This window comes from Rhamphochromis sp. 'chilingali', assembly GCF_963969265.1.
Source record: "Rhamphochromis sp. 'chilingali' genome assembly, chromosome: 17".
In the NCBI taxonomy this organism is placed as follows: Eukaryota; Metazoa; Chordata; class Actinopteri; order Cichliformes; family Cichlidae; genus Rhamphochromis; species Rhamphochromis sp. 'chilingali'.
Window position 1 is genome coordinate 26,871,029 of NC_137944.1, and position 26,323 is coordinate 26,897,351.

Below are 26,323 nucleotides of genomic sequence, written 5' to 3' on the forward strand. Positions count from 1 at the left end.
AGACTCAACTGCAAGAAGAAGAAGCAGCAGCAGAATTGCAAATCAATAAGTGTTTCTGGCAGTGACGGCGGAAAAACACCCCCCACACCTCGCCTCACTCTGTTTGTAACTTTCACTCCTAATGACAAGTAGACATGAATATCTTGTTAAAAATATACAAAAAGGCACAAGCCATGTGTTGTGCAAAAAATAAATAAATAAAAAATGTCTGCACTGAAACACCAAATGAAGGGTACGAACATGAAATGGCACCTGAGGAAGAAAACAGAGCGCGCTTTGCACACCCTAAAATGCGTGAGCAAATTGTGGATTTACTCACTCGCTGCAACACATCCAAACACACACTCGTTATATCTCCGCACCTCTTCCTCATACACACTCTCAAATACTATCAGCAAGTGTATGTGCTCTAAGCGGAGGTAAACACTGAACTTCAGAGCTTATTCGGAGGCAGGGTTGTGTTTTTTTTCTCTCTCCAAGGTTGGTATCTGTGCAAGAGTGTGGATCACATCTTTAAATTTAAATAAAGATCTTCGGGGTTTATTCATCGCAATTCTGAGCAATAAAGCTGAAAGTCTTACAGAATATAGCAAATATTATATATTGCTAAAGATGTGGCAATTCTGTCTTCATTAACAGCAGTGGGCATTAAAGCACCCCACAGTATTATAATAAATAACTTCCTGAGTGGGCAAGAAAAGAGCTTGAAAAGGTAAAGCTGTGATTATTTTAATGGTATTAAGAATCTCATTTGAAATCAAATAAATAAAACAACTCATGTGATGCAAGTGATGGTGATGGTTTCACATTTTGCAAATTCCACCACCAAGAAGAACACAAACACGCCTTCCTGCAAAACCTTTAACTGTCATAACTTGCAGGTTTTACATAAAATATAAATACAAACAAATCTTTATTAAGGCTATACAGGTGAATCAAGAAGCAGCAAGAGATAGCATAAATTTATAGGGTACACACACACACACACAAGTGGGAAACAGGCACACAGTTGGAACTATTTAAGATGATAACAAAAGAAGAAAAGCACACAGCAAAGCTACAGAGACAGATTACTAACAAACTAAAACAGCAACTAACTAAATGGAGAAATTACATGGCACAGTTGAATACTTGACATCAAGATGCTAAAAGAGCCTAATAAATTAAAGCACGAGGGATTAAATATCTAGAACTAAAGAGAACTAAACTAACCAAGCAATTCAAAAACTAAAGCATAAGAACAATTGAGAAATAGAAGACTCAAATTAACAACAAAATAACCAGAAAAGCACAGACCATGGTGTGAATTTAACTGAAAAAGCCAAATTTGTCTTTTATTAATGGTTTTCTAAACTCAGTGAGCACAACAAGGGCAAAAAATGACTCCAAAATTGTGGCTAAATTGTGGTTCACATTGAAATCTAATGAAATAAAGAACTTTCAATCCCAACTGTTAGTGTTCAGCATCTATCAGTAATCCAGGTTTCGGTGCTAGGTTAATTCTAATACCTAAACACCAAAACATTTCAATTGCCATCATGTAGAAGGGGACATGGGGGAGACAGAGAGACATGTTAAAATAACAAATAACATCCACATGAATACTAAGACTCTTTGAATGGTAAGTTTCCCATCAGACTCCATTTGGAATTTTAAAAAATAAGATACTGTTTGGATTATAACATTATACAGAATACTTTTGTGTTTTCCGACAGTCCTTAAATTACATATTTGGCCTGCTGTATGTGTCTAACACAACTACACAATATAAGTCATCCACCAACTCACCTGCTTGATCTTCTGTAGAAGCCACACAATCTCTGTCTCCTGCAAACAACCAGGTCTCCAGTCTTCACTGTCGTCTGATGTCCAAGGGAGGAGCCGCATTTACCTATGCATTCATATCTGCTTTACTAAATAAACTGGAAGCAATATCTATTGATATCCTTCATTATTCTAGATTCACCAATTAACCTGAAACGAATGTATTTGCACTGTGGAAGGAAGCCAGAGTACCTGGTGAGACCCCACCCATGCACAGGAAGAACATGCAAACTCAACACAGAAAGGCCCGAGCCAGCCAGAACCTGAACTTGCTGTGAGGCGACAACGCTAACCAATGCACTAACTTACATATAACCTAAAAACAAACCCTAACTTGGCAACCCTCATATTAAAAACTTCAGTTTCTCTTTGTGGGTTCCTTTCCTGACTGCCTTGACAATACTACTTTTTTCTCCTCCGATATTTAACTAAAAGAACTGTTGATGGGTTTTCTTGCTATTTTGGGGTACAGAGTGGTACTAAATGAGAGCATGGGTATGTGCCAATTTTTTAGCATCTAAAATCAGTAGCTATCACTGCAACATAGCAACAGATATCTCGGAAATTTATATTTCACATTTTGGACAATATCATTAATGTTTTAACCTGAAAGTCTCACATGTTGGATCTGTATGCAGCAGTAGGCTGATGTGTTGGGGTAGTGGGTAGAACAGTGGTTAACAGAGTTGCCTCACAGCAGATATATCCTGGTTTGACTTTTTTGACTTACTTGGCTGTGTGAAGATTGCATATTCTCTCTGTAATCCTAAGACTGGTGATTCTAACTTGTCTTGTCTGTCTCTCTGTGATAGGCTGGCGCCCGGTTAAGGGTGTACTTCACTTTTGAAAATGTGGATGAGGATACTCATCTATTCAAAATCTCCCATTGGTCAGCTGTTAAATGTAAATATATGGACTTAGATCGGTTTAATACCAGATGAATCAACTTGGTGATCTTTTGTGTCCTCTATTCAAACGAGTGTGTCTGTCAGCAACAAATGTGTCATTTTGTAAGTCAGATCTTCTTATTTTAGCTGCTCCCTTTAGGGGTCACTACAGCAGATAGTCTAATGCCATCTTGTCCTATCCCTAGCATCTGTCACACCAACCCTTAACTCACAGCCATACCACCTTGAACATGCCTGGTCTCATGGCAGGTCCTGGTTAGTACTTAGATGGGAGACTGCCTGGAAATACTATGTCCTGTAAGTTTGTGGGGTGACTATAACTCAGGAAGTAGAGCAGGGTCATCCACATATTGGAATGTTGTCACATGGATCCCTGGCTGCTCCAGTCTGCATACCAAATTATGCTTGGGGAAGATACGTAACTCCAGTGGCTTTCTGATGTGCTCATTGGAGTGTGAATGTTAACTAGAAAGTATTTTTCACACATTGGCTCATGTGATGAGGCACACGATCAATAGTCGGTCAGTGACCTTCTTAAGATACAACTCCCACTAGGGCTTAAAGACCTGGGACTCTCCAATATTTGGTTTTAGAAGTGAAGAAGCTTCTTGGATGAAACGTCTTCACAAATCTTAAGGAAATCCAGTTGCTTTTCTTTCTGAGCTCCATGACCTAGATGACAGAGAAACCTACACAGACAGCTCCTTCTAACCTTTTTTATACTTCTCTAAAGCAAGCATCTCACATATATTGCTCTTTCTCAGCATGAGGCTGCTGCTCACCAATCATAGCTTCAACAACTCTTTCCCATATCTTCATGGTGTGGCTCACCACCTTGATCCCTCTGAAGTTACTACAGCTCCTCACGTCACCCTTCTTCATTTTTAAGTGATAAATAAATCAACAAATCCTGACATGTTTTCAAGAAGCACTGGTTACTCACAACATAGCTCCTTGTTAGTGCAAATTATCCTCTCTATCCACTCCTTTAAAAGACTCTGGAGGAAAAATGTCCACCACTCTCATTAAATAGAGACAGTTTGCCCACTCAGTCATTCAGTTCACCTCATCATAACCACTGGAGACCACCTCTTTGCTGTCAGCATGCTTGGTTGGCACCTTGTTAGTCTGTTCTGGCTAATCCTGAGTGCCATCATCAGGCAATAACTTCAAAACACAAAATACTAGTGACAGATTAAATAAACAGATTTCTGTGAAATATTCATTTTACAGCTGGAATAAGATGAAAATACCATTTATAATGTTGCTAGTCTGTGATGGTCATCTTTGTTATTTTTTATTTCTTCTTTTGTTTTATAAATTAAGATATTGTGTGTAATTTGGGGAAAATAAAGGATAAAACACTATACTTTGACTCAGACATCAGATCTGGCATTAGCATTTATTTACATGAAAATTTCCAAGAAAAGACACATAAGAAAACAGTTCAGGACAAGAGTATTGGCAACTGCTATTGAACCTTTGTGTCAATAAATGTGGATTCAAACACTCTATAAAAGAGAAAATATCCTGGTTTTAGATATAGAAAATAATACCAAAATCTTTTGTTTGCAGCCTCTATTAAAAACATTAAAAGAAACAAAATGTACTCTACAGGGTAGAAAACTGGCCCTTTGAAGGCTACAACTCCCCCCGTATTATGCGTCCAGGGTGACACAAGATTCTTTTTGTCTTTGTTTTATTCTTATTTATTCAACCCTTATGCCAGGGGAGATAATGAAATATTCATAATAAGATTAAAATAAGAACACAACTGTTTTAAAAGCCTTTAAGATCCCACCAGAGTAAAAGCGATGGTCACACACCAGATAAAAATCAGTGAAAGGCATCTTATTTGAAAAATACCAGCACCAGTCAACAATCCTGATATATTTGTGCATCCTGACTGATTATGCTACAGGTGAATGTATCTAAACATTTTAATTTTGGTCTTGTTTATGTAACTATGGGGCCATTATAACATCAAAAACTATCCTGTCTGTAAGCATCCACAAAATGACTAGCAATCACATTAAGAGCAAACTCCAAAATGATCAAACTTTACAATAAGAACAAATAGAAACAGATAAAACTTTAATGTTTTGAGTAAGAAAAGCACATTTTCAGCAGAGTCCTCCCAGAGTCAGTGTTTGTATGCATGTCTGTGACAAACACAAGCATGCCTGTGACAAACACAAGCATGCTGCCAAGTCTTTCTTTTTTCCCTTGAATATTTACTCCACGACCAGTTCAAACTCCTCAGCCTGGTCAAACTCTGCATTCATCTTTGCAGCCAGAGCGTCCAGTTCCGTGGTGTCTATCTGCTGGACCTTCTTCTTCCTCCTCCTCCTCCTCTCCTTCACCACAGCCACTCCGGGGATGTCTGGGTCCGGCTCGGGGAAAGCTGAACCACCGCAGTCATCAGCCTCAAGCAAAGACGTGAATGAGTTCAGTCCTGTAAAGGATCCTGCAGAAACCTCCAGGCCAAACTTGGACACCCCGGCTCTCCGGACCTCTGGGGTTTTCAGCTTCTCAAAGCCGAATAAAGTCTCACGAGACTCGGGGCTGTTGAATGAATTCCCGCTGAGCCTGCTGTAAGATCGGCGTACCTTCTGCGACCACACCGCGTCCTCTGGATCCATCTGCGGGGTGTGAGAAGCGGGCGGCGGTGATGAGGGGAGGATCGGTGAAGGCATAGTGGCCTTTTTCTTCTTAGCCGAGGAAGAGCTGCTCTCTCGGCCCGGGACGGGACCGGGCGTGGAGACCTTCGGCTTTTTCTGTTGGATGCCCTCAGAGCTGGACGGCCTCGGCGTGTTCTCCTTGTTCTGTTCCGATAACGCGACTGTTTTTCTGGGCGCTATTTTTCTTACGGTGATTGAGCGTTTAACAGCGAGAGACGGCAGCGCCATTTTGTTGTCACTTTGAGCTTGCGGAGAGCTCAGCCGCGGGGAGCGTCTCCGCTGCGAGCTGTCAATGCTATTAGAGTCCGTCATTATGCTCCGAGGAGTCCCTTCGTTCATCCCAACAGTCTCTTGAAGAAACTCCAGATACTTTCCCCTTCTTACAGCAGATCAGACTGTAACTCAACCAACACAGGGCACACAACAACAGCGAACGTTCAAATTGCCCGCCCGCGTCGCGTGAAAAATATGAGCTTCCTTTGCTGTGACGTAAACACTGTGCGCCGGCTATCACAAACTTTTGCTGTGTAATCCATACAGGCGAGGCTAAGAGACTGCTCATAATTTAATCTGTTTTATATAAATACTCCAACTTGTATCAGGTCAACAGAATGGAATATTTAATCGGGATACAGGGACCGGATTTTGTCCTCGTCGCCGCTGATAATGTTGCAGCAAGCAGCATCATTCAGATGAAACACGGTATGACAACGCGTTAGCTTATAGCGTTAGCCGCATAGCCGGTTATTTTAGACAGATTTGCTAACATAGCTACATTTTAGAGTCTCTAAATGCATTAAATCGGCTTTCTGCTTCTAATAAGTACTACTTGAACCAATTTTTTATTCATTTTGCTAAATATTTACATGTAACTACACACTGAATGTGACTAAAGCTAGCCAAGCTAACAGTAAGGTAGCAAATAATATCTTCTATCGCAGTTTGATGTTTTTTCTCAGCATTATCATAACCTTTTCCTAGCTAATAGATCAACTCTACATTTCATTCGTAACTAAAGTTGGCAACCTTAGCATGAGTTGCCATAAGAAGGTTACTGACAACGAAAGTGAAAGTCACTGTATCACTGTGGAAATGGAAGTTTACTTACACTCACCATGGATAATTTTAGCCTATTAATGATTTGTTTGATCTGTTCTTTTTGCAGAGTGAAATGATTGTACAGCATGTGTCTTTAATGAATATAAAAATGAGAGTTGGGAGAACAAGTTTGAATTTACTTCGTATTTGGTTCACTTAGCAAGTTGTACCTTGATCTTATATTTTTGGAAGGCATCAACAGACTTCTGGCATAATTCTGACTGAGTTTTGACCACAATTCTTGATGCTTCAACCTGCAAGCTGTTAAATTGGGTTGAGGTTGAAGAATTTGGAGGTAGTCCTTCATTATTATTCTGTGCACTTTGTTTAAAGTACCAGCACCACTGCCAGCAAACTGCCCCAGAGCATGATGCTACCACCAGGCTTAACAGGTCATGCAGTGTTTTTACATCTGAAAGCCTCACCTTTACTCCTCCAAACAACATCTTGTCATTGTGGCCATATACTTAAATTATTGTCTTGTCTGGCCGTAATACTTTGATCATTGAGTGATCCATGTGGTCAGCAATTTTGGAGCATGGGCTTCTTTTCTGGTGGGCACCCTCTCAGTCCATGGTGATGCAAACACCCTTCGCTGTGCATTGTGCCACCAGCAGTTTTAATTTCAAGGTTGGCTTGAGCCTTGGTGGTTCCTGAACAGCCTAATTAGTTTCCTCTCATCTGAAAGTGACTATTTGGGTCTTTCCCCAGGTGTTTGCAAAGTGGTGACACATCCATACAACTTGTACTTGCATTCATTTGTTTCAACTGATGATCTTGGAATCTGTAGTTGTTCTGAGATGGCTCCAAGAGATCTTCCTAACTTGTGTAAATCTATAGTTTCTTGGGCTTTTTCATTGTTCTGAGTATTTGGCAATCCAAATAGTGGTGTCAGTCAAATCCTTTTTATGCTGGAAAAAGAACAGTTCAAAGAAATCATCAATAGCCCAAAGTTACCATGGTCATGATTAGTGTGTGTGTATAAAGGTTTGACTACAAACTATAAGACAATTTAGGAACAGACTAATGAATTTGTGTTCTTCCTTATATTTTTTCAGACTATGACAAGATGTTCAAGCTCAGTGAGAAGATTTTGCTGCTGTGTGTGGGAGAAGCTGGAGACACAGTGCAGTTTGCAGAGTACATCCAGAAGAATGTGCAGCTCTACAAAATGAGGAACGGTAAGAACCTCAGACATGATTGTTGTGATGCTGCTGGTGCTTATAGGTTTTAAGTTTAACTCTAAAATGTTTTTGGGAAACCAGTTTGCTTGCTAAAAACATTTATATTCAAAGCTTTGTGCCTTCTTTTTCTTAGGTTATGAGCTCAGTCCATCAGCAGCAGCAAACTTCACGCGAAAGAACCTGGCAGACTATCTTCGGAGCAGGGTAAATGTCCTGATATATTTATTAAAAAAAAGAATAATATAGTAAGGCTACACAGATATAAAGTCAAAGTGATCAATTTTATTTTAATCTTTGTGTCTCATTAATTTTTGCACCGGCTAATCGAAGACGGTGTGGTAAAGAGTTGGAAAACTGTAAAGTATTTAAGTTATTATTTATTTATTTTTTGTTATAATGAAGTTTTCTTTATTTCTTTCGCACTGAAGAAGTTTGGAGGTAGCACATAACAGAAACCAGATAAGTAAGAACAAACTTTTGACAGATTTTACACATCAACATTGACCTTGAGTGGAATGGAGATGATCTGTACATCCCCAGATACTACAGTCCATTTTACTGTGTGCTTTTTTTCTTTTTTTTAATTGAAGAAGAATGGCTTCAAGCATTGTCTTTTAATGTAAGAATTAGCTTGAAATTATAGGTGTATTCGTTATTTCGCCAAGTAAAAAACTTTGTCTGAGTTGTTAATTTGTTGGCACAGTGAAGATTACCTGATATATATAGTCATTCAATGCTGAAAACAATAGGGTTGCGCTTGAATCCAAGTTATATCAGTAGAATCAGATTTGATCATAATATTCTCGCGTCTTTTTTTGTTTTTGTTTAGTCGGTTTTAGTTAATTGTATTTCTTTTGCAGTGACCAGTCATTCTTCTTTAGTTTGTGGTTCCTTGTCCATCCACTTATTAGTTGTTTGTTATAAGTAATACTTTAGGAAGATATTTTTTCTTAAATGTACAAATCAGTTAATATATTACCTAAATGTCAAAGGAAGCTAAACATTTTTAAGCACTGACTTGACTAAGTCAACACCTTTATGTTTATCTGTGGAGGAAAGTGTTGAGTTTCCAGCAGTATATGCCACACCATCAGGACCCCACTCTCTATTTTGGGTCCATTAATGTGCCAATTTAGACTTGTGAAAAAAGAGATCCTTAGAAAAGTGAAATTCACAAACAAGTTCATAAGTTTGGATAGAAAAAAGATTAAAAAAAAACAATTAACAAAGTGGAAAAACATTTTTTTACTTTACCTTGTGTATCAGAAATCCACACGTTTTTTATTATTATTATTATTATTATTATTATTATTATTATTATTATTATTATATGTTTGATATTGTAAAAAATTATTTGTCCCTGTTGAATGCGGCCTCACCTAAGTGCTATTTTTTTTTTTTTAACTGTCACAGCCACGAGCTTGATGTAAAGCAGTGGTCGTAACCTGTGTTTTGTGAGAGCTGCTTTCTCTTGCCCCGGGGAAAATGTGGTCTGTTGAGACTAGAGAGCAGAGACTACAATCATAACCAGCATAATTGTTTGACTTCAGGTGCCTCATACACACTATGCAGACATAAAGAAGTGATATCTTTTGTAGATGAAAAAATTTCTCCACTCTGCTTATTCAGAGTTTGATCATTGTAACTGATCCTTCGCAGGTGAGTCTCCACAAGTCCGTTAAGTTTTGTCTTAATGAGTGAAATCATAATTGGTGTAAGGGTTTAACGTTTCAAAAATGAGTGCAGATAAAACAAAATAAAGAAATCAGCAAAATAATGCAACATATATCATATTTGGTCTTTTGCTAAACATTTTTTCGTCACTAGTTTCAGATGTGATTGAGCCCAAATGACTATCATGTCTAACAGAAAACAACCTGCGCTCGCTTAGTTTCCCCACACATATGTCATCTTGCAAAGATGCATTTGTTCTGCCTTGGACTCTCTGTCTTCCTCCATATTTTACTTTTTGCTTCAAGTATACTTCTACCCTTTTGCCCATTTTCAAATCATCTCAACACTAGTATCCTTGTATATTTTCTCTGTTAACAAAACAGTTGCTAATTAATCCCAAGTTCTAGTGGTCACCGTCTGAATTAAGCATATTCATCCTGGAGTAATGAATGAACATACCTATAAATATTTTAATTTCTATTTTAAATTAATTACACTCTTCTGCCAGTATTTGCAATCTCATTTGGCTTAAGGGAACAAATGATAAAATCACCAACTAATTCAAGTAAGACTAACCATATAAGGTAGGTTTACTCATCCAATTTAAAAATGTATTTTAGTTTCTACTTGAAATTCATTTTCTTTGCTCAAAATGAAAACATAGTAACAGAAGCCCTAAGTGTGTTGATGACACGGCAGTGCTGTGGTGGTGCTGAAGAGGTGGTATTACCAAGGAGCTCAGGTGGGAATGAACTCCCACTTGAGTTGGCACATGTGTTTGTATCATTGTCAGCTTGAGACACTCATGTTAAACCAGCAGATGCATTTTGACAGAGCCAGGTACATTTGTCAGCTTGTTGTGAAAGGTGACTGAGGGTTCTCCCTCTGAGATTTCCTGTAACACCTGAGCCTGCAGGCCTGTCTCTCACCCTCACTACGCAGATCTGCTGAATGTCTTATCAAAAAATTCTGGTTTTGACCTTTAGTTCTTTATTACATCTTTTACACAACAAGACAGCCAAGCCTGAGAATGAGAAACACGCAAATTACTGCTACTTTATCTGTGTTACTTCATGCAGATGTTATATTGCAATATATAGAGCTGGGGGGGGGGGGGTCAGTACCTTAACACTTTAATGTTAATTAACCATTTTATTTGTCTTTGTGTTAAAAATGTTCCTGGTGACTAATTTACTAGTAGCTAAAATATTTTAAAAAAGACTAGCCGAGTAGTGACTGTTCATGCACAGTGCAAGCTATTGGAAGAATGAACACTTGAGCTCAGTCAGGGTTAAATGCAGTCTGTAGAAAGATTGCATGTGTTTTTAAGAGTCCTGAGAAACTATTTATCACTTTCTTCTGTAGTCAGTTTATCTTTTCACATTCTTCAATTATCAAGTTCAATTTTAAATTCCAATGACATATGTGGCACTTCGGGCCATATATAATGAACCAATCCCAAGTTCAGTCTCCTGATAGCCTTATGAGTAAAGCGGGGATTACAGGGCAATACTTAACGCAAGTGCACTAAGGTCCATTTGGGTTCCAGTGACATAAATTTCATCAGTCAGTTTTTGCAAATGTCCCTCCAACATCCATTTGTCTGCTTTTTTTTTTTTTTTTTCTTGACTGCACAGACTCATCTGCAGAAAATTTACATTACAGTGCACCAACTATGCGGACTTTAAAGAAATATAAGAGGAATGACCGCTGAGCCATCAGGTCTCCAGCTGACCTAAGCTTAAAGCTGTTCAGCAGTCTAACACCTGGTTTCACTTCTTTTCACTTCACAACTTAAACCAGTTGTGGAACATGGTTGACAACCCCTGAGCCTGATTCTGTTGGAGGTTTCTTCCTGTTAAAAGGGTTTTTTCCTTCTCACTGTCACAAAGTGCTTGATCATAGTGAGGGGGTTTCGTATATCATATCTTCTCTGTGGCTAGGCGATGGACCAACAACAGCACAAGCATGACTAGCCCACAGATTGGTTGTGTTTTGGCATGGCCCCCCATCTTGACAACAGACACTCTAAAGGTAGACGAACGGTCTACACGTTACCACACCCGAATCATCATTTTCCCATATGCACCAGATCTTCCTCATGCAGGTTGTAATACCAAATTGACTAAAACAAAATACCTTTACTACCCTTTTTTTTTTTTTTTTTTAAATTACAGTTTTGTATTTTTATGTATTTTCTTGCATATACAATATGATGTCAGTTAGTTCTGGTTTTCTAGTTTTATTTTTAGTTCTGTTACCTGAAATTTTATTCCGCACATAGCCAAAACTAAATATTAACACTAACCATAATAATCCTGCTTGTTCATTATTAAGTCAAGAATGATTAGTTTAACTAACTGTGAGGGCAGCATCCCACACTCTTACTTTTGTGTTGGGGGGGCGTTTATTTCTCATTTTAAGAAGTTGACAAACATCTCTCTGATTGGCCTTAAGAGCTTTACAGTTTATCGTGCACACAGCCTTCCCTGTCCTTAAAGCCTTAATACTGATGTAGGAAAACTTTTTGACAAGAACAAAATATGCCAAAGGGTTTAACTCATCAATGTTACAGACTTTGGCCTAAAGTTAAAATAGTGTCCTGATCGGGAAATCGTGAAATCAAAATATGTCTGTTTCGATACTTGATGCGTGGAAACTTCTCTAACTCTTCACAGAAATGTTTGGATTTATAAAACCTGATATTTTTTTTTCCCCTGTCTCTCCAAAGGGGAATTTCTGACATCCCCCTAAAGAAGTTTTAGTCAGAGCTAAAAAGTTTTATAAATAAAGTAACATATTCTTGAGCATACTTTACATTTTTGTTCTCAGAAAGTCAGAAATGACAGGCAAATTAATAGGTGCTCATCAGATAAGGTCACACGTTGCTCTTATGAGTTACTGCGACTTTTTTGATTTTACAAAAACAAAATCATTTTTCTTTATCGAGTTTTGATTGTTTTTCTAAAAACATGCTATTATCTCATAGCATTTAATAGATTGAGATTTCATTCATGGTTGTTCGTTTGTAGCCCATTCAACCAAAGTACAGTTGAGCTCATGCCATTCGCCTGTCCTTCCATAGTTCACAAGAATCACTCCTACAGTACTGGTCAGAACTTAATCGAACTATAGCCTGCTGTAGGTAGGAGGAGGTAGAGAAGGTCATGTATAAGGTTGGTGGTTCGATACCTGGAGTCTTTAATCTGCATGTTGGACAAGAAACTGAACCGAGTTTTCCCATCCATTGATCTGTGAATGTTATAAAAGTGCTTAGGCAGAGAAAGTGTGGGTACGAATGGCTGAATGAGGTGTTTTGAGTGCTCATATGGAGTAGAAAAGCGCTATACAAGTACCGCTCCATTTACAGTTGGGTCTTCAGCCAAACTGCTCATATTTATTTTCAGTGTTGCCAGATTTTATTTGTCCTAGAGATGACTGTCTGTGATGTGATGAGAGTCGTGGACTACTCATTGGAGTTTAATTCTCCTTTGTTTTTGCAATACAGCCAAATGATAACAGCAAAACTTTTCACTTTCTTTCTGTACTTCACATATTACAATAACATGTGAATTGCAATATCTTTCCTGAGAATGTTTTAATCTATGTGTCAAGTTCTTTTAGCACAGTAAGAGGAGATGCTGAAGGTTTCTTCCTGTTAAAATGGAGTTTTTCCTCCCACTGTTGCCAAAATGTGTTTTGTAGGCTCCCGACCTTGTAATATAAAGCACTTTGGGGCAACAGTTTTTGTGATTTGGCGCTATATAAATAAAATTGAATTGAGTCAAATTACAGTTTATTTTTCTGCAGAGATTGCAATGTCTGAATCTTTGTTTTATGCATTTAGCTTATAATGTGAATTTTCCTATGAAACCAAAGCATTATACTTGAGTAGCTGGAACTAGAACTGCATAACATTTGGATCTTTGGTTTGAACAGTTGCTTTGAAGTTCAAACTAGTCTAAAAACTAATGATTTAATTTGTTTTAACCTGCAGTACACATGCACAGCTTCGTTCTTTTTCTTTTTTCTTTTTTTAAACTCTCTACTGAAGACATCTGTATGGTCCTCGATGCATCTCATGCAGTAATTTGTTAAGAGTAGTGTAGCTGCTGCCTGTCACAATAGCAGGAGGGTGAAAATAATTACAAAAAACAATTAGTGTGGCAGAGAAGGGAATGTGGGACACATCGAACGGGGGATAGGGGCAGAGGAGCAGCAGCAGGAGGAGTAGAAGAAGTGGAGGTCTCGAGGGAAACGGCTAAACCCAGTAGACAACAGCACACTGACTGGAGTGCGAGAAGGAGTAGGAGTCAACTTACTCACAAAATACAATATACATGCACACAGAGGGACCTATAGGATCGAGATGGTTTTATTCAGTCAAGGTTGTGCATGTTGTGGGATAACATTTATATTCATGTCTTGCCATAAGCTGCAAGTGTATCGTTATTTTTATGCCTCACGGATATGAATTTGGCTTTATGAGTGCAGGATTTAGTAATGCTGCGTTCTCAGGAGTGCTCAGAAACTGAAGCAATAGCACTTTCTCTTCTGCATCCCACACCTTCCTCCAGCTATGCTCTCCTCACATTCATCAACCTCCAGAGTACACGGACATTTGCAAATTATGTTGTATAAACAAGTTTTTTTTCATGCCGCTACCCACCCCCCCCACCCCCCGCAGAACATCTTGTATATGTAGAATAACTAATGTGTCTTGTCTTTTTGAGAGTGAAACCGAGAAAGAGATCCTTGGCTGAAGTCTTGAACAGTCTACTGGGTGGATGTTATGATACATATTGCCATTCTGTGTTGGCCCTGAAGTTTATTTTTGGGTCAGTAATCGCTACCTAAAATAAATCTGAGCAATGCAATTAATGCAGCGTTTATGTCAAGACTTTAGGACTTCAGGTCATTGATTATTTGTAAACAATTTTTCTGTTTAATCTGCCTTTTTTATTTTTTTATTTTTTTTTTTTAAGATGAACAAAAAATCAACAGTGATATACAGAGGAAAGGTCAAGTTTCACAGAGGTATAGGTATAAACAAATGATTCGGGTTATTAAGAAAGAAAAGGAAATTTGAATATCATTTGACTATATGAAATCAGGGAATTTGGGATCATTTACCTGAAAAAATAAAACAAAATAAACAGATTTTTTCCTTCAGTAAATTTGGCTGATATTTCTGCCCACTATAATTATTAGTCAGGATTGTTAATCTGGTATTTTTGCTTTGATTTGATTTGACTAATGTGTTAACTCAGTGCCGACAGATGACCAGTTGTGTGTCTCTGTTTGGTCATTAACGTCCACAAAACCATATGAAGATAGACATTATTTTGATCCTACAGGCCAATTTCTCATATGTGGTTTGAGAACCCATTTGTTGACTAAATCTAAATTAGATGTAGATTAAGGTGAAAAATGCCAGGAGTCCAAGGGAATATGCTGCATATGTTGAAATATATTTTAATTAATATGATTAAATCATGTATAGCTATTTTTTTTCTCGTTATGCCATCTTTAAATTATCTTTTTACCCTCCTAAAAAATTTGTGATCCCACTTCCATGTCCAGAGCCCTAGGTTAAAAACCAGTGGCTGATAAATTAATCAGTGGTATATTGTTAATTCACATGGCTTTATTCCTGCAGGATAAATTAGAGATGAGTCCTTGAGTCTGAAAGATGTCATTCCCCAGTGGCCGCAGACCTCCGGGAGGTATAGTTAGCTAAAGTCAGCAGAGCATGTCGGCGCAGAGACATTGAAACCCTGCTCATATACGACTATGTGCTTACCAACCCGTTGCATAGAAAAAAAACAACCCTGGTAACCTCTAGAGTACTGCGTTCACTCAAGCTATAGAGAGGAGACAAAGGAGGGGGGGAAAGCAGCATAATCACCTGAGGCCTCGGTCTGCTGCATGCATATTAGCAATGATATGTGTGAAACTCACCGTAGAGCAAAGATCCAGGGCTGAATGCTTTGCCTCTGTTTGTTTTGCTGTTCCTCTTCATGTGCTGTGATGCACAGACAGGTCTCAAATTAAAGGAAAAAACCTGACCCTCTGACACAGTGAGAGGATCCAATGGCTCTGCCTTGATATGAGGAGTGGTTTACAGTCCACTTGTGCCTTTTATCAGCAGTTTATACTCACTTTTGTCATCCTGTTTTGATGTTGTGTATCAATCACAAATTAATCACCAGGATTGTTCTGGATGGACATGGACACTGTGATGTCACTCACTGATTTCGGTTTCTGTGTTTTGGCACATCACAATTAATGAATGTAAAGGAGAGTCAGGCTTGGTGAGATTTAGCTTAAATAGTTTCTAGATTGCTTTTAATATTTACAGCTATGTGTGATCCCGGCTGTTCAGATCTTTTGTAAATAAGAATTTTCCCATTTTTGTTTGCAGTAAAAGTGACTAAAAATGATAAAGTTAGAAGGAAATATGGTTGATCTATTGCTTTATAGAAACAAAAGGCAGGCTTATTTGACAAAAGCAAACTAAGTTAAGGAGGAACATGTTTTTAGTCCCAGGACAAAATAGAAGGAAATTCCTCAATCATGGATAAAGACACTGCAGATTGGGATTTTTGATACTGGTAGCTACAACAGGCCAAGACATGATGTTAATTTAATGGAGGGAACATCAAAAGGTTTGTAAATACAGCATTAAGCTGTTTTGAGGCTGATGAGGAACCTTAAATGTCCCATTTGAACAAGTAGGTGACATTCAGTCTGTTAATTTTTTTTACCATTTTCTATAAGACTGCTGCAACAGTTAGATCGCTGCAGTGCAGTGGTGATCTACAGCTCACCCTGTATGGGTTTGTAAAATATTTTTAAGCATGGGCACACAGTGGGTACAAATAATTACTGGCACCATATTGTACGCGGCTCCCCTGCTCCTGCACAGATGAACAATTAATACAGCAGATTGAGGAGAAATGCCAATAAAGAGAACATGCCCCGGGGCAGGGTGCAAAAATAAGGGGAAGGGAGGGAGGGGGGAGAGATGGCAGGAAGGGAAGTGCTGGAACGTGGCAGAGGAGTGTTTAGGGATGACTTTGTGATGATTTTTTAGAAGCCTGACCTTAATTTGTGTTCACAACTACAGAGAAGTTTCTTCGTGGTTTAGACGAGAAGACGGATGCCTCTCTCCTGCCTACAAAAAATAGTTTGCTACGTTTAAATCGCACAAAGACTGGAAATTGGTAGGAAGAGCCAGATTAGGGCTTTGGAGTATTTATAAAAATGCAGATATCTGTAGGCAAGCTACCAGAAGTTTCCTGGTTTGTGTGTCTAGAGCAATATCAACCAGTCAAAAAAAGTTAAGTGTTTCTACATTTGTAAATAACCACTGCCACAGGATTAGGAAGTTTAGGGTCAGATATATGATGCCTAACCTTGGGAACTCACAAAGGGTGTTTCTATTAGGCCGTGTGACCAACAAAAATTTGGTCGATCATCTTCTAATCACACCAGGAGTGTTTCAGAAGTTATTTTACTACAGGTGAGCAGATCTACCCAATATTCATAGTATCAAAACGAAACATGCACTATGAAAGATGTCTGAACCTTTTTGTGCTGACTGTCACGTCTATTTTATTTATAGGCTAAAGAACATTTACATGAAAGGTGTGCTTTGTTGGTTAATAAGTTGTGGAAAGTAAAAATCACATTGGTTTAGTGGTGATTGAAGTGTCCAGAATTTCAAAATTGACGATGATTCATCTCATAAATCGTGACACACTGTTCTCTCCTCACTATCGGTAATACTGGCCCTCTATGTACTTGGTATCAAATTGATACTGGTCGTGTTCGTGTGGTTGTTGCGGGCTGATTATTAGACCTTGCGTTGTTTAGAGTGAAGTACACCTTCTGAAGTGCTCTGCAGCACTTTTGGTAGAAATGCAAACATTGTCTTGAGTGGTGACTGATTGGTTGGAGAAACGTAACACTGCCCAGGCTGTTCTCCGGATTCGTCTTCAGGTTATAGCCAGCTGGTACCCACTTGGTTCTATGTGAGCAAAAACCATTTTAAAGCTCACTGAGAAACACTAGAGCTGTTGATTATTTTATTTTTTTTAGTAAGGTGGTGGACACATTGGGGAACATGCTGTTAGGGCTGGGCCATATTATACCGTTCACGGTAATACCGGTGTAATGTTAGGCAACGATAGGAAAAAGAAATATCGCGATAGAATATGAGTAAAACGCGCATGCGCAGTGCCTTTGTTTTCATACGCACATGGCCGATTGTTGAGTGAAACAGATGAACCAGAATTGGTTTGTAAAAATGGTGCAACTTCAGTGATGTGGAACTGGTTTGGTGTTTGTCCGTCAGATACATGACAAAGCACATTTTTTTGCAGAACATGCAAGCGGCCGTCGTTATTGTCGGACTAAGATGCTCTTAAATCTGGGAGTAATCTGGGTCCTAAACTCCATATACTTCAGGTCAAATGAACACTGCAACATCACTGAGAGTTAAAAACTGTCTAAATTCTTTCATCTTTAATAAAACGATCAGCATTGCTGCTTTACCAGGTGTAACTATGAAGTTTAACTTCCAGGCATCCATGAAAACAAAATTTATTACATTTAACGAGTTAGAAGTTAGCAGGAAGCTAGCGGAAGCTAGCGGAAGTTAGCTCGCTAGTTTCGCTAGCATGTTCTGACTGAGAGACAGAGATTTCTGAAAAAAATCAAACGTACAGCTCTGCTATCACTTCCTACATAAATGAAGACAGGAAACTAAACAGCAGTGACGTTTATAGGGTTACTGAAGTTGGGCTAGCTGGTATATAATGATGTGCTACGTGATCGCTAGCAACACAGCTATGTTAGCATAATATAAACAGTGAAGCTGGAGGACGAACACTAACACTTTTCCACTTAAAAAAGTTAACGTTAAGGTTTCTGATAGTTAGAGACAAATGCAATCGCATGGCAGGATGCTGTAAACGGACCAAACTTCAGTCAGGAGAACAACTGAGATAATCCATCCACAATACGAGGTCAGTCATTAATATACTGCAACAACATGGGAATAGAGAAGCTGCCAGAGAATTCAACATTAATGAATCAATGGTACAGAAGTGGAGGAAGCAAGAAGAATGAGTTTAATAAAGTTTGATTTATCTGACTGCTTTGTTTCGCTTAATGTGCCTTATAATCCCGTGCACCTTATGGTCCGAAAAATACGTACTGCACGCTGCAGTTTAATGTTGCAAAGCACCTCTTTTTAACTTCAGTGGATATTATACATGGTTATGCTCAGGATATGTCAGCCCATTTCTACTGGAAATGCCTTTTGGTTAAACTTTCAGCAAGGAATTTGCATTTGCACTGTTACATTTTTATAAAGCTTTAATGTACATAAAAACCAGCTTCTTGTTTAAGTGAAAATAAATGGAAGGTTGTGTTTTTGCGCTAGTAATGTTGTGGAGTTGTATTTTGTCTCGCCACAATTATATCGTCAGTTATATCGTTATCGCAAATTTTCAAATATATATCGTGATAAATATTTTTGGCCATATCGCCCTGCTCTACATGCTGTCGAGTCTGCTGACTTGGCCTGACTTGGGGAAAACACCCAATATTTTACGACTTCCTGAACAGCCGCCTTTAAATAGCAGATAAGAGATATAAGCACTTTGTTTTAATGGTTTGTTTGCCGTTGTTGTTAAGGAACACACATAAATTCTTAAAACCAAAAACACTGAGCGAGAGACTAAAAATTATAATTAGCAGATAGCCTGTGGCATTTCCAGATATGGATTAAGCCCATTTGTTGACTAAGGCTGAATTAGAAGTAGAAAAGGTGAAAAATGACAGTCGTTTGAGGGAACTACCTCCATATGTTAAAATTTATTCTAATTAACTAGATTCAATCGTCACAAATTAAAGACCAGTTAATGATCTGCTATGACAAATACTCATGGTTTTGAGACTGAAGTTCAGCAAACACGTGGACTCGTTACCTCAAAGCAGGTAAAGACCGCTCAAACATGATTGGTCAGTAGAACTTGGATTACAAGCAGGAACCCGAAAACGTATCCCTTGACTACAGACCTGAATATTATTACAGTTACAGTAAAATCCACCATAAGTTTGTAAAGTCTGTGTTGAAGCCTCAAGCTGAGTGTGTTCAAAGAGCGAGGGACAGATGTGACCGTTAGATCAACTTCACGTGTTAGTCAGTATGACCTGAAACTATCAACTGAGCCCTTAAACTCTGAGGTCACAGGACAGCCGTTTTACCACAGATTTTTACATAAATAAGTGTTTGCAGTCAGAGGAGTCGCCCCCTACTGGCCAGTAGATAGAACGTAAGTTTAAAGCACATTCACATTTGTTTACTTTTCACTTTCAGAACTAAAAGCTACATGTGTCTTTTATACTCTCTGATGATACTTACAGGGTTTGTTTGTTTGTTTGTTTTTAATTATTGCCTCTTGAAATTTTTGTGCATGCTTTAGCCTGTAGGTCACACACTTAAATTGGTCCTGCAAATGAAAATGTGCAGTTTCCATGTTACTGTGTCACTCGCAAAAGCCAAATTTGTAAAGTTACACATTGGAGCTATGAAAGGAGGGGCAGTGTTGGAGTAATTCTTGGCTAGCTGTTCCTCCATCTAAAGCAGGTTTTTGTCTGCTTAAGGCGATGGCATGGGTTACGGGTGAAGCCTTTTGTCTCATGGCCCAACAGTCGCCTTGCTTGGCTGTGAGCAGGAGTCACGGCAGGGAGGATTAAAACATATGATGTGTATTGTTTGCGTATTAACTGAGGTGTGAGTTCAGGTGGTAGGGTTAACAAGGTGCCTGTTCCCTCCGAGGTGACATGGGAAAGGGAAGGTTATTTTGATGCCAAGACTGTATCATTGTTACATGTAACCAGTGAGACAGCTGTCTGGTGGGCGGGGGTGACGCCACTGGGGCGTTTGCAAGCTCACATAGGAGTTAAAACACACACACATAAACACACACACATTAAGATATTCATCCTGAGATTCACGCTCATTGTGCACTCCTGCAAACACCATTTCTCAGTGTGTGTGTGTGTGTGTGCGCATTCGAAACCATCGTTAAAATACACCCACATTAAAGCCTGCTCCCACAGGGAGCGCAGCGATCATCGTTGCCCTCATGGCACACGCAGCGCCAACCCACAAGTCACAGAAACAAGCAGGTTGTCTCAGACATGAATTAAAGCACGAGGGCAGGTGCCTGGCGTAATGCGAGTCTTATTGTCGTTAAGACTCCCCATTTTCCTCCTCGTGCGACACATTACCCTTCTGCTTCTACTTCAGTCAAGAATTTAGGCCACAAGTTGTTTTAACCCCCTCCCAAAAAAATTAGTCCTGGTTTAAAGGGATTTTTTTTTTCTATTGAAAATGAGAAACAAGAGCTTGCAACAGCGAAGATAGAAAGTTGGTGTTTTGGAGGAAGAGAAGGGAGACGAGGCTGGGAGCGTTAAAGATGTAATTTGAAAAGAGAGAGGGGGTAGGGGCAAGAGAAACGACTTTAGAAGTTTTTAATGAGCCCTGGCGCTACTCCAGGGCACAGGGTGAAGGCAGCAGAGAGAGGAGGAGGAGTGGGGGGGCAAGGGAAAGAAGGGATGAAGACAGAGGGAGGGGGTAGGGATGGGGGGCGCTGGCTCCCAGCAGATGTCACACTGCCGATGACACCCTGATTCCTCCCCCCCCCCCCCCTAAACACACAAAACACTCACCTCCTCTGTCCTGTGACCCACTATCACCTTTTCCGCTCCCTCCGTTGCACAGCCGCTCTCTGACTCCTCCGCTAGCGTGTCTCTCTGTCACACTGCTGCTTATGTTTTCTTAATGTTGCCGCTGTGTGCAGCACGCCACGTCTCTGCTAAGTGGAAAAATCAAAGTCGATAATTAGGAGCAATTTATTTGGGATAAGTTGAGAAAGAGAAGTTGCACTTTTCAAGTGCCGTCTTAATCTTGTGAGCTGGCTCCTGGAGTAAAATCATCTATGGAAGTGTTAGCACCTCTAATTGGAGCAGAGAAGTAAACTTTTTAAATGGAGACAGTAAACATAGCACCGTGTTTAAAATCGTACCACATGTGATGCCCGATGAGAGTAGAGGCCTGCAGCTGGTGGATCCAAAATTCACTCCTCAAAAAATATCCGAAAGCTTCTTAAGACACTTGTATTGTGTCTTCAGTGTTTCTGGAGCAGCTTTCCAGTATCTGAATAAATGCATCCAGTTGGCTTGTCAGAGGATTTCGATGGATGAGCAATAAAAGCAAGGATTAAATGCAGTAACCACTCGTAGGGCTGCTCAATTAATCGAATTTTAATCACGATTACGATCTGGGCTTTCAACGATCATTAAAAATGACTGAGCCGATTATTAGCCCCTCCCTCATTTATCCGCGACACCTTAAAGGCCGGTCCGTGAAAATATTGTCGGGCATAAACCGGCCCGTGGCGCAAAAAAGGTTGGAGACCGCTGATTAAGAGGACCCGAGGGAAGCTCGGAAAGCTAAGCAGAAGTTATTTGGAGAGTGACTGCCGTTGGTTGAAAAGAGAGTTTAAAAACAAACTTCAGTGGTGTTGCACACTATTTTATATTATTTTTTAAAGTCATTGTTAACCCTTTAAATCCGGTCAGAGCAGCATGCTACGTTTTGCGTAACTATTTTTAAATCCCTGTAGAACCTGAACCGTGTAAGCTAGCGCAATAATTTGTTTTGCATATGAAACCGGAGGAGTTGTACTTACATCTGATGCCATCAGCTTGTCCTCGGTCACGGTTTCGTTCCACATATAGCTTTGCAAAAATTGCATAAAAAGCGCTTGCAGGAACAAAAACATAATATTCCAGAAACACGCTTTGCCGTTCCTATCAGCTGTTCGTAACACTTCCCACAGTGAAATGATGCACATGCTGTTTTCTTTGCAAATTTGCATCATAGGATTGTTTTTTGTTTTTCCTGCAGTATATAAAAATTGCTGTATCTCCAAAATAAAACTATGAAGACACTCAAAATAAATTTCCTGTGGTGGGAAACTATTTTTTGCAACTTTATTGTATTTAAAGTTTTGAGGGATAAACCTCTTAAATTTCTCCAAGTAGAAATATATGTAAACAAAACAAAAGCGATTTTCAATTTTTTTTGTAGTTTATTGCACTTTTTTGCAATTTATGTAATTACTATGGACTTAATGCATACATATTATTAAAATATGGGCTATAACAGTTGTATTGATGTATAGCAACTTGAAATGCTCCCACAAATGGCACTACAGCATGTAAAAAAAAAAAAAAAAAAGCTCTGGTGGACTTGGTTCTATAGTAGGTCTTAAAGGGTTAAATAAATATCGTCAAATAATCGTGATCTCAATTTCAGTGAAAATAATCGTGATTATCATTTTTGCCATAATCGAGCAGCCCTAACCACTCGCCCTTTTGATGCTTTGGTTTTAAGCACTTTAAGCAATAAAGTTAAAAAAGGAGGAACAAATATGATAGAAATATTAAATATTATTGTACTATTCTTAGTTAGCGTATTGTCTGTCTTGTCTTAATGTTGGTTTAAAATGGAGCACTGTAACAAAAAATAATTTCCCCCAGGGATCAATAAAGTATTCTGATTCTGATATGATATCATATCTCATATCTGTCTTCCAGACTTACCCATAAATCTTTTAACAATCAGGCAGTCTAAACGAATCATAAAGTGTCCTTGACAGAGGTAACTGAGCTTATAGTCTCTGCATTGGTTTCTGACAACTTTGAGCTGCACGCGGGTGAATGTGAATGTGAAGTCTTCCTACAGGTGTTCATGAGCACTGATTTATGACATTTCTGATCCTGCAGCTCTGAACTAAATCGCACGTAGGAACCTGTTTCTAGAGGTGTTGCGTTTAAAACTGAACACATTTAGTTTGTTTTGTTCACGGTTATAAACTTGAATATTAATCCTCGGCTGCCTCCTCCTCCTCCTCCTGCGTCTCCAGACTCCATACCACGTGAACCTGTTGCTGGCGGGCTATGATGACACAGACGGCCCGGGTCTCTACTACATGGACTACCTGTCTTCCCTGGCCAAGGCCCCCTTCGCTGCCCACGGCTACGGAGCCTACCTCACTCTTTCCATTCTTGACCGATACTACAGACCAGGTCAGTGCATACGGACGCCTCGTATCTTGTTGTTTTCTCTTCTTCTCATTGTTCCTGTGAGACAGAGAAATGGAGAGGATGATGAAATCACCGCGGAGGTTATAGAGTTTGTTCACACTCGGGTCAGGAGATTGGCTCGAGGCGTGGTGATAAACGACTTTTTCCTGGTGGTGATAAATGACTTTTTTTTTTCCTCAGTCTTACAGCTCAAACTTTTTATGTTAATTCCAGCGTTTGTTAAAGTAACCTGTGACCCCTGTATAATGCACCACAAACTGTATTTTCTTTTTTTTGTTCTAGATCTGAGTCGGGATGAAGCGGTAGATCTGCTGAAGAAGTGTGTTGAAGAAGTGAGTTGAAGCAGTTTCTTTTTTCATTCGCATAAATGAAAGCCGATATTTATTCAAATATTTATTATGTCAAGACTAACGTCTGACAGTTCCACACATACTCTTGGGTATTTAATAGCCATACATGTATCTCCGCAGTATTTACAGCATCCATTTCCTGTCAGAGTTATAATACTTTTGTGAAGTTATTTCTTATTTCTTCTTCTTATTTCTTAGATTTTTCTTGTTTCCAGAGTAGATATACTTGTTAGTTTTTTGTTTCATTCCACATTTTTACTTATTTCACTCTGTTTTTGGTGATTATTTAAGTGATGTGGGAGTACTACAGTACAACCTCTTGACTCACAGTCATGTAGCTGTCTCAGCCTCGTACTGATGGTTGTGTTGAAAAAGACTGAATACAAGGACAGATGTTTTTGAGTTGACTGTAATACCTCTGATGTGGATTACACCTGAGAAAGGACAGCTGTGGAAAGTGTCCCGATCTAATTTCTGTGTGAAAAACATTTAAAGTAGCATTAGACAACTTCTACTACCCCCTGTGCTAATGTCCCAAAGCTCACACTGTTGGCCATTTTTAAAACACTTAAAACATTTTTAGTTACTTCGATTGTTCCAGTGTCCACAATTTCAGCGAGCTCGGTAACCTGGAAAGGCCAAAGCTCTGTCCACCTCCTGATTTGATTGGTTGAGATTTCTTACATGATCACAGACTGATTTTTTTTAAGATGTCAGTATTGTTTCACAAAGGTAAATCAGAAACACCTGATAATAATGTATTCTTACTTTTGATCACTCTTATGATCATAATCCAGTTTTTACATGAGAAAGCTGTTTCTGTTCTACTTATTATTGATTATTTTGCCTCTGTGGCCTCTAAGTGTTGCACCTGGAATTAAGATTCCAGGTTATCCACCCATCCCAATCTTGTGGTGGTGATATCTTAGGATATAAATGGACTGATAGCGCTATTCTACTCTCCTGGAGTACTCAAAGCGCTTAATACAACATGCCACATTCACCCATTTAAACAAGCACTTTGTTGTACAATTTTAAGTTCTCACTAACATTCACACACATTCATATTCTGATGGACGTATCAGAGAGCAACTTAGGGTTAATATCTTGCCCAAGGATATTTGGCCTGCAGACTGGGGGGAGCCAGGGATCGAACCACCAACCTTCCGATCAGTAGATGACCTGCTCTACTGACTTAAGAGAAACTATTCAAATATTCCACAAGCTTACTGTCAGCTTAGCCTGTCATATTTTGGGGATGACTTATGAGTCGCACATTTATGAGTCAAGTCTTTTTCCTTCGGGAAGTCTGTGCATTTACTTATAATTTCTGGACATCTGATCGACGGTTATATTTTATGCATGAATAAATTAAACATAGTAATAAACTGGTTGGGAATCATTTTATTACAATCCTCCTAACTGTCTTATGTGACCGCACTTGTTCTCGTCCATAAATGAAGAAGAGATGAAAATATTGTGTGTTGTATTTACACTATAACTCAACAACAGAAGAGGCTTCTGACCATATTATTACATCTGCGTAGGTTTAGATTAGATCTGGTAACCCATGTTTTGGTGCCCACGCTCGAAGCTGTGACGCAGCGTCCCCATTTTAAAACTCTCTTTGCAGAAACATTCATATTTAAAGCTTTGCATATTTTCGTGGCTACAGATCAGAATAAAAGAGGAAATGCACTTAACACCTTTTACTGAAATCCTTTGAAACGTTCGCGTCACGTGTAATGGCAACTTGGGAGCTTTGATCAGTCTTGACACATTAATAGGTTCACATCATACAAACAGCAGGATATTTGAGTTTTTTGAACAGTGGCATGTATAGATTATTAAATATAACAGAGGTAAAAAAATAGCTGGAGTGTAAATTATGTCACTTTTCACCTCTTTTCTTACCCTGCTTCTCTGCATCTATTTTTTTTTTTTTTTTTTTTTAATAAAGTTTGATTTTCTGTAACTTCCCCCCAAATCCTTTCATCTTATTTTGTTGTTAAATTTCCTCCTGTGTCTGCTCTCTCTCCCTCTCACAGCTCAACAAACGCTTCATCCTGAATCTCCCCTCCTTTACCGTCCGTTTGATTGACAAGGAGGGCATCCATGACCTGGAGAAGCTCACCCTCGGCGCCAAGTGACCGCACTGCAAAACTACCCACCATCACAATCGCTTCTCTCTCGTTCTCTCTCTCTTTTTTTTTTTTTTTTTTTTGTACCAGTGACCTCCCTGCTTTTTCTGTTCCAATAAAAAGTGACACACAGTTGAGATACAAGCTCTTTGTCCCTGTGGTGCTTTCTCGTTCTCTCGTGTGCTCATCTGCACATTGAATGAGAACAGCCTTCTGGCTGTGTACTTTGCACTTGTACTCAGTGAGAGGGCATGTGGGTAATGTACACTTGCT

At 39.1% G+C, this 26,323-nt stretch overlaps 2 protein-coding genes across 2 annotated transcripts; one reads left to right on the plus strand and one right to left on the minus strand.

Annotated features, from left to right (window-relative positions):
* Positions 1–4,915: 4,915 nt before the first annotated feature.
* On the minus strand, positions 4,916–5,901 carry cdca5 (cell division cycle associated 5). Its single transcript, XM_080862761.1, has one exon. It carries the CDS (start codon positions 5,750–5,752, stop codon positions 4,967–4,969), a length of 786 nt encoding a protein of 261 aa, XP_080718887.1. The 5' UTR covers positions 5,753–5,901; the 3' UTR covers positions 4,916–4,966.
* Positions 5,902–5,973: 72 nt separating this feature from the next.
* Positions 5,974–26,140, plus strand: psmb2 (proteasome 20S subunit beta 2). Its single transcript, XM_080862762.1, has 6 exons — positions 5,974–6,115; positions 7,570–7,692; positions 7,829–7,899; positions 23,379–23,541; positions 23,842–23,891; positions 25,958–26,140. The coding sequence occupies exons 1-6, from the start codon at positions 6,025–6,027 to the stop codon at positions 26,057–26,059; spliced, it is 600 nt and encodes a 199-aa protein (XP_080718888.1). The 5' UTR covers positions 5,974–6,024; the 3' UTR covers positions 26,060–26,140.
* The last annotated feature ends 183 nt before the right edge of the window (positions 26,141–26,323 follow it).

Bases quoted from the DNA above. Each gene is read 5' to 3' on its own strand.
- cdca5 (XM_080862761.1), bottom strand. From the start codon at position 5,752: ATGAACGAAGGGACTCCTCGGAGCATAATGACGGACTCTAATAGCATT.
- psmb2 (XM_080862762.1), top strand. From the start codon at position 6,025: ATGGAATATTTAATCGGGATACAGGGACCGGATTTTGTCCTCGTCGCC. The intron at 7,900-23,378 runs GTAAATGTCCTG...CTGCGTCTCCAG, and splicing joins CAGACTATCTTCGGAGCAGG to ACTCCATACCACGTGAACCT. The intron at 23,892-25,957 runs GTGAGTTGAAGC...TCCCTCTCACAG, and splicing joins TGAAGAAGTGTGTTGAAGAA to CTCAACAAACGCTTCATCCT.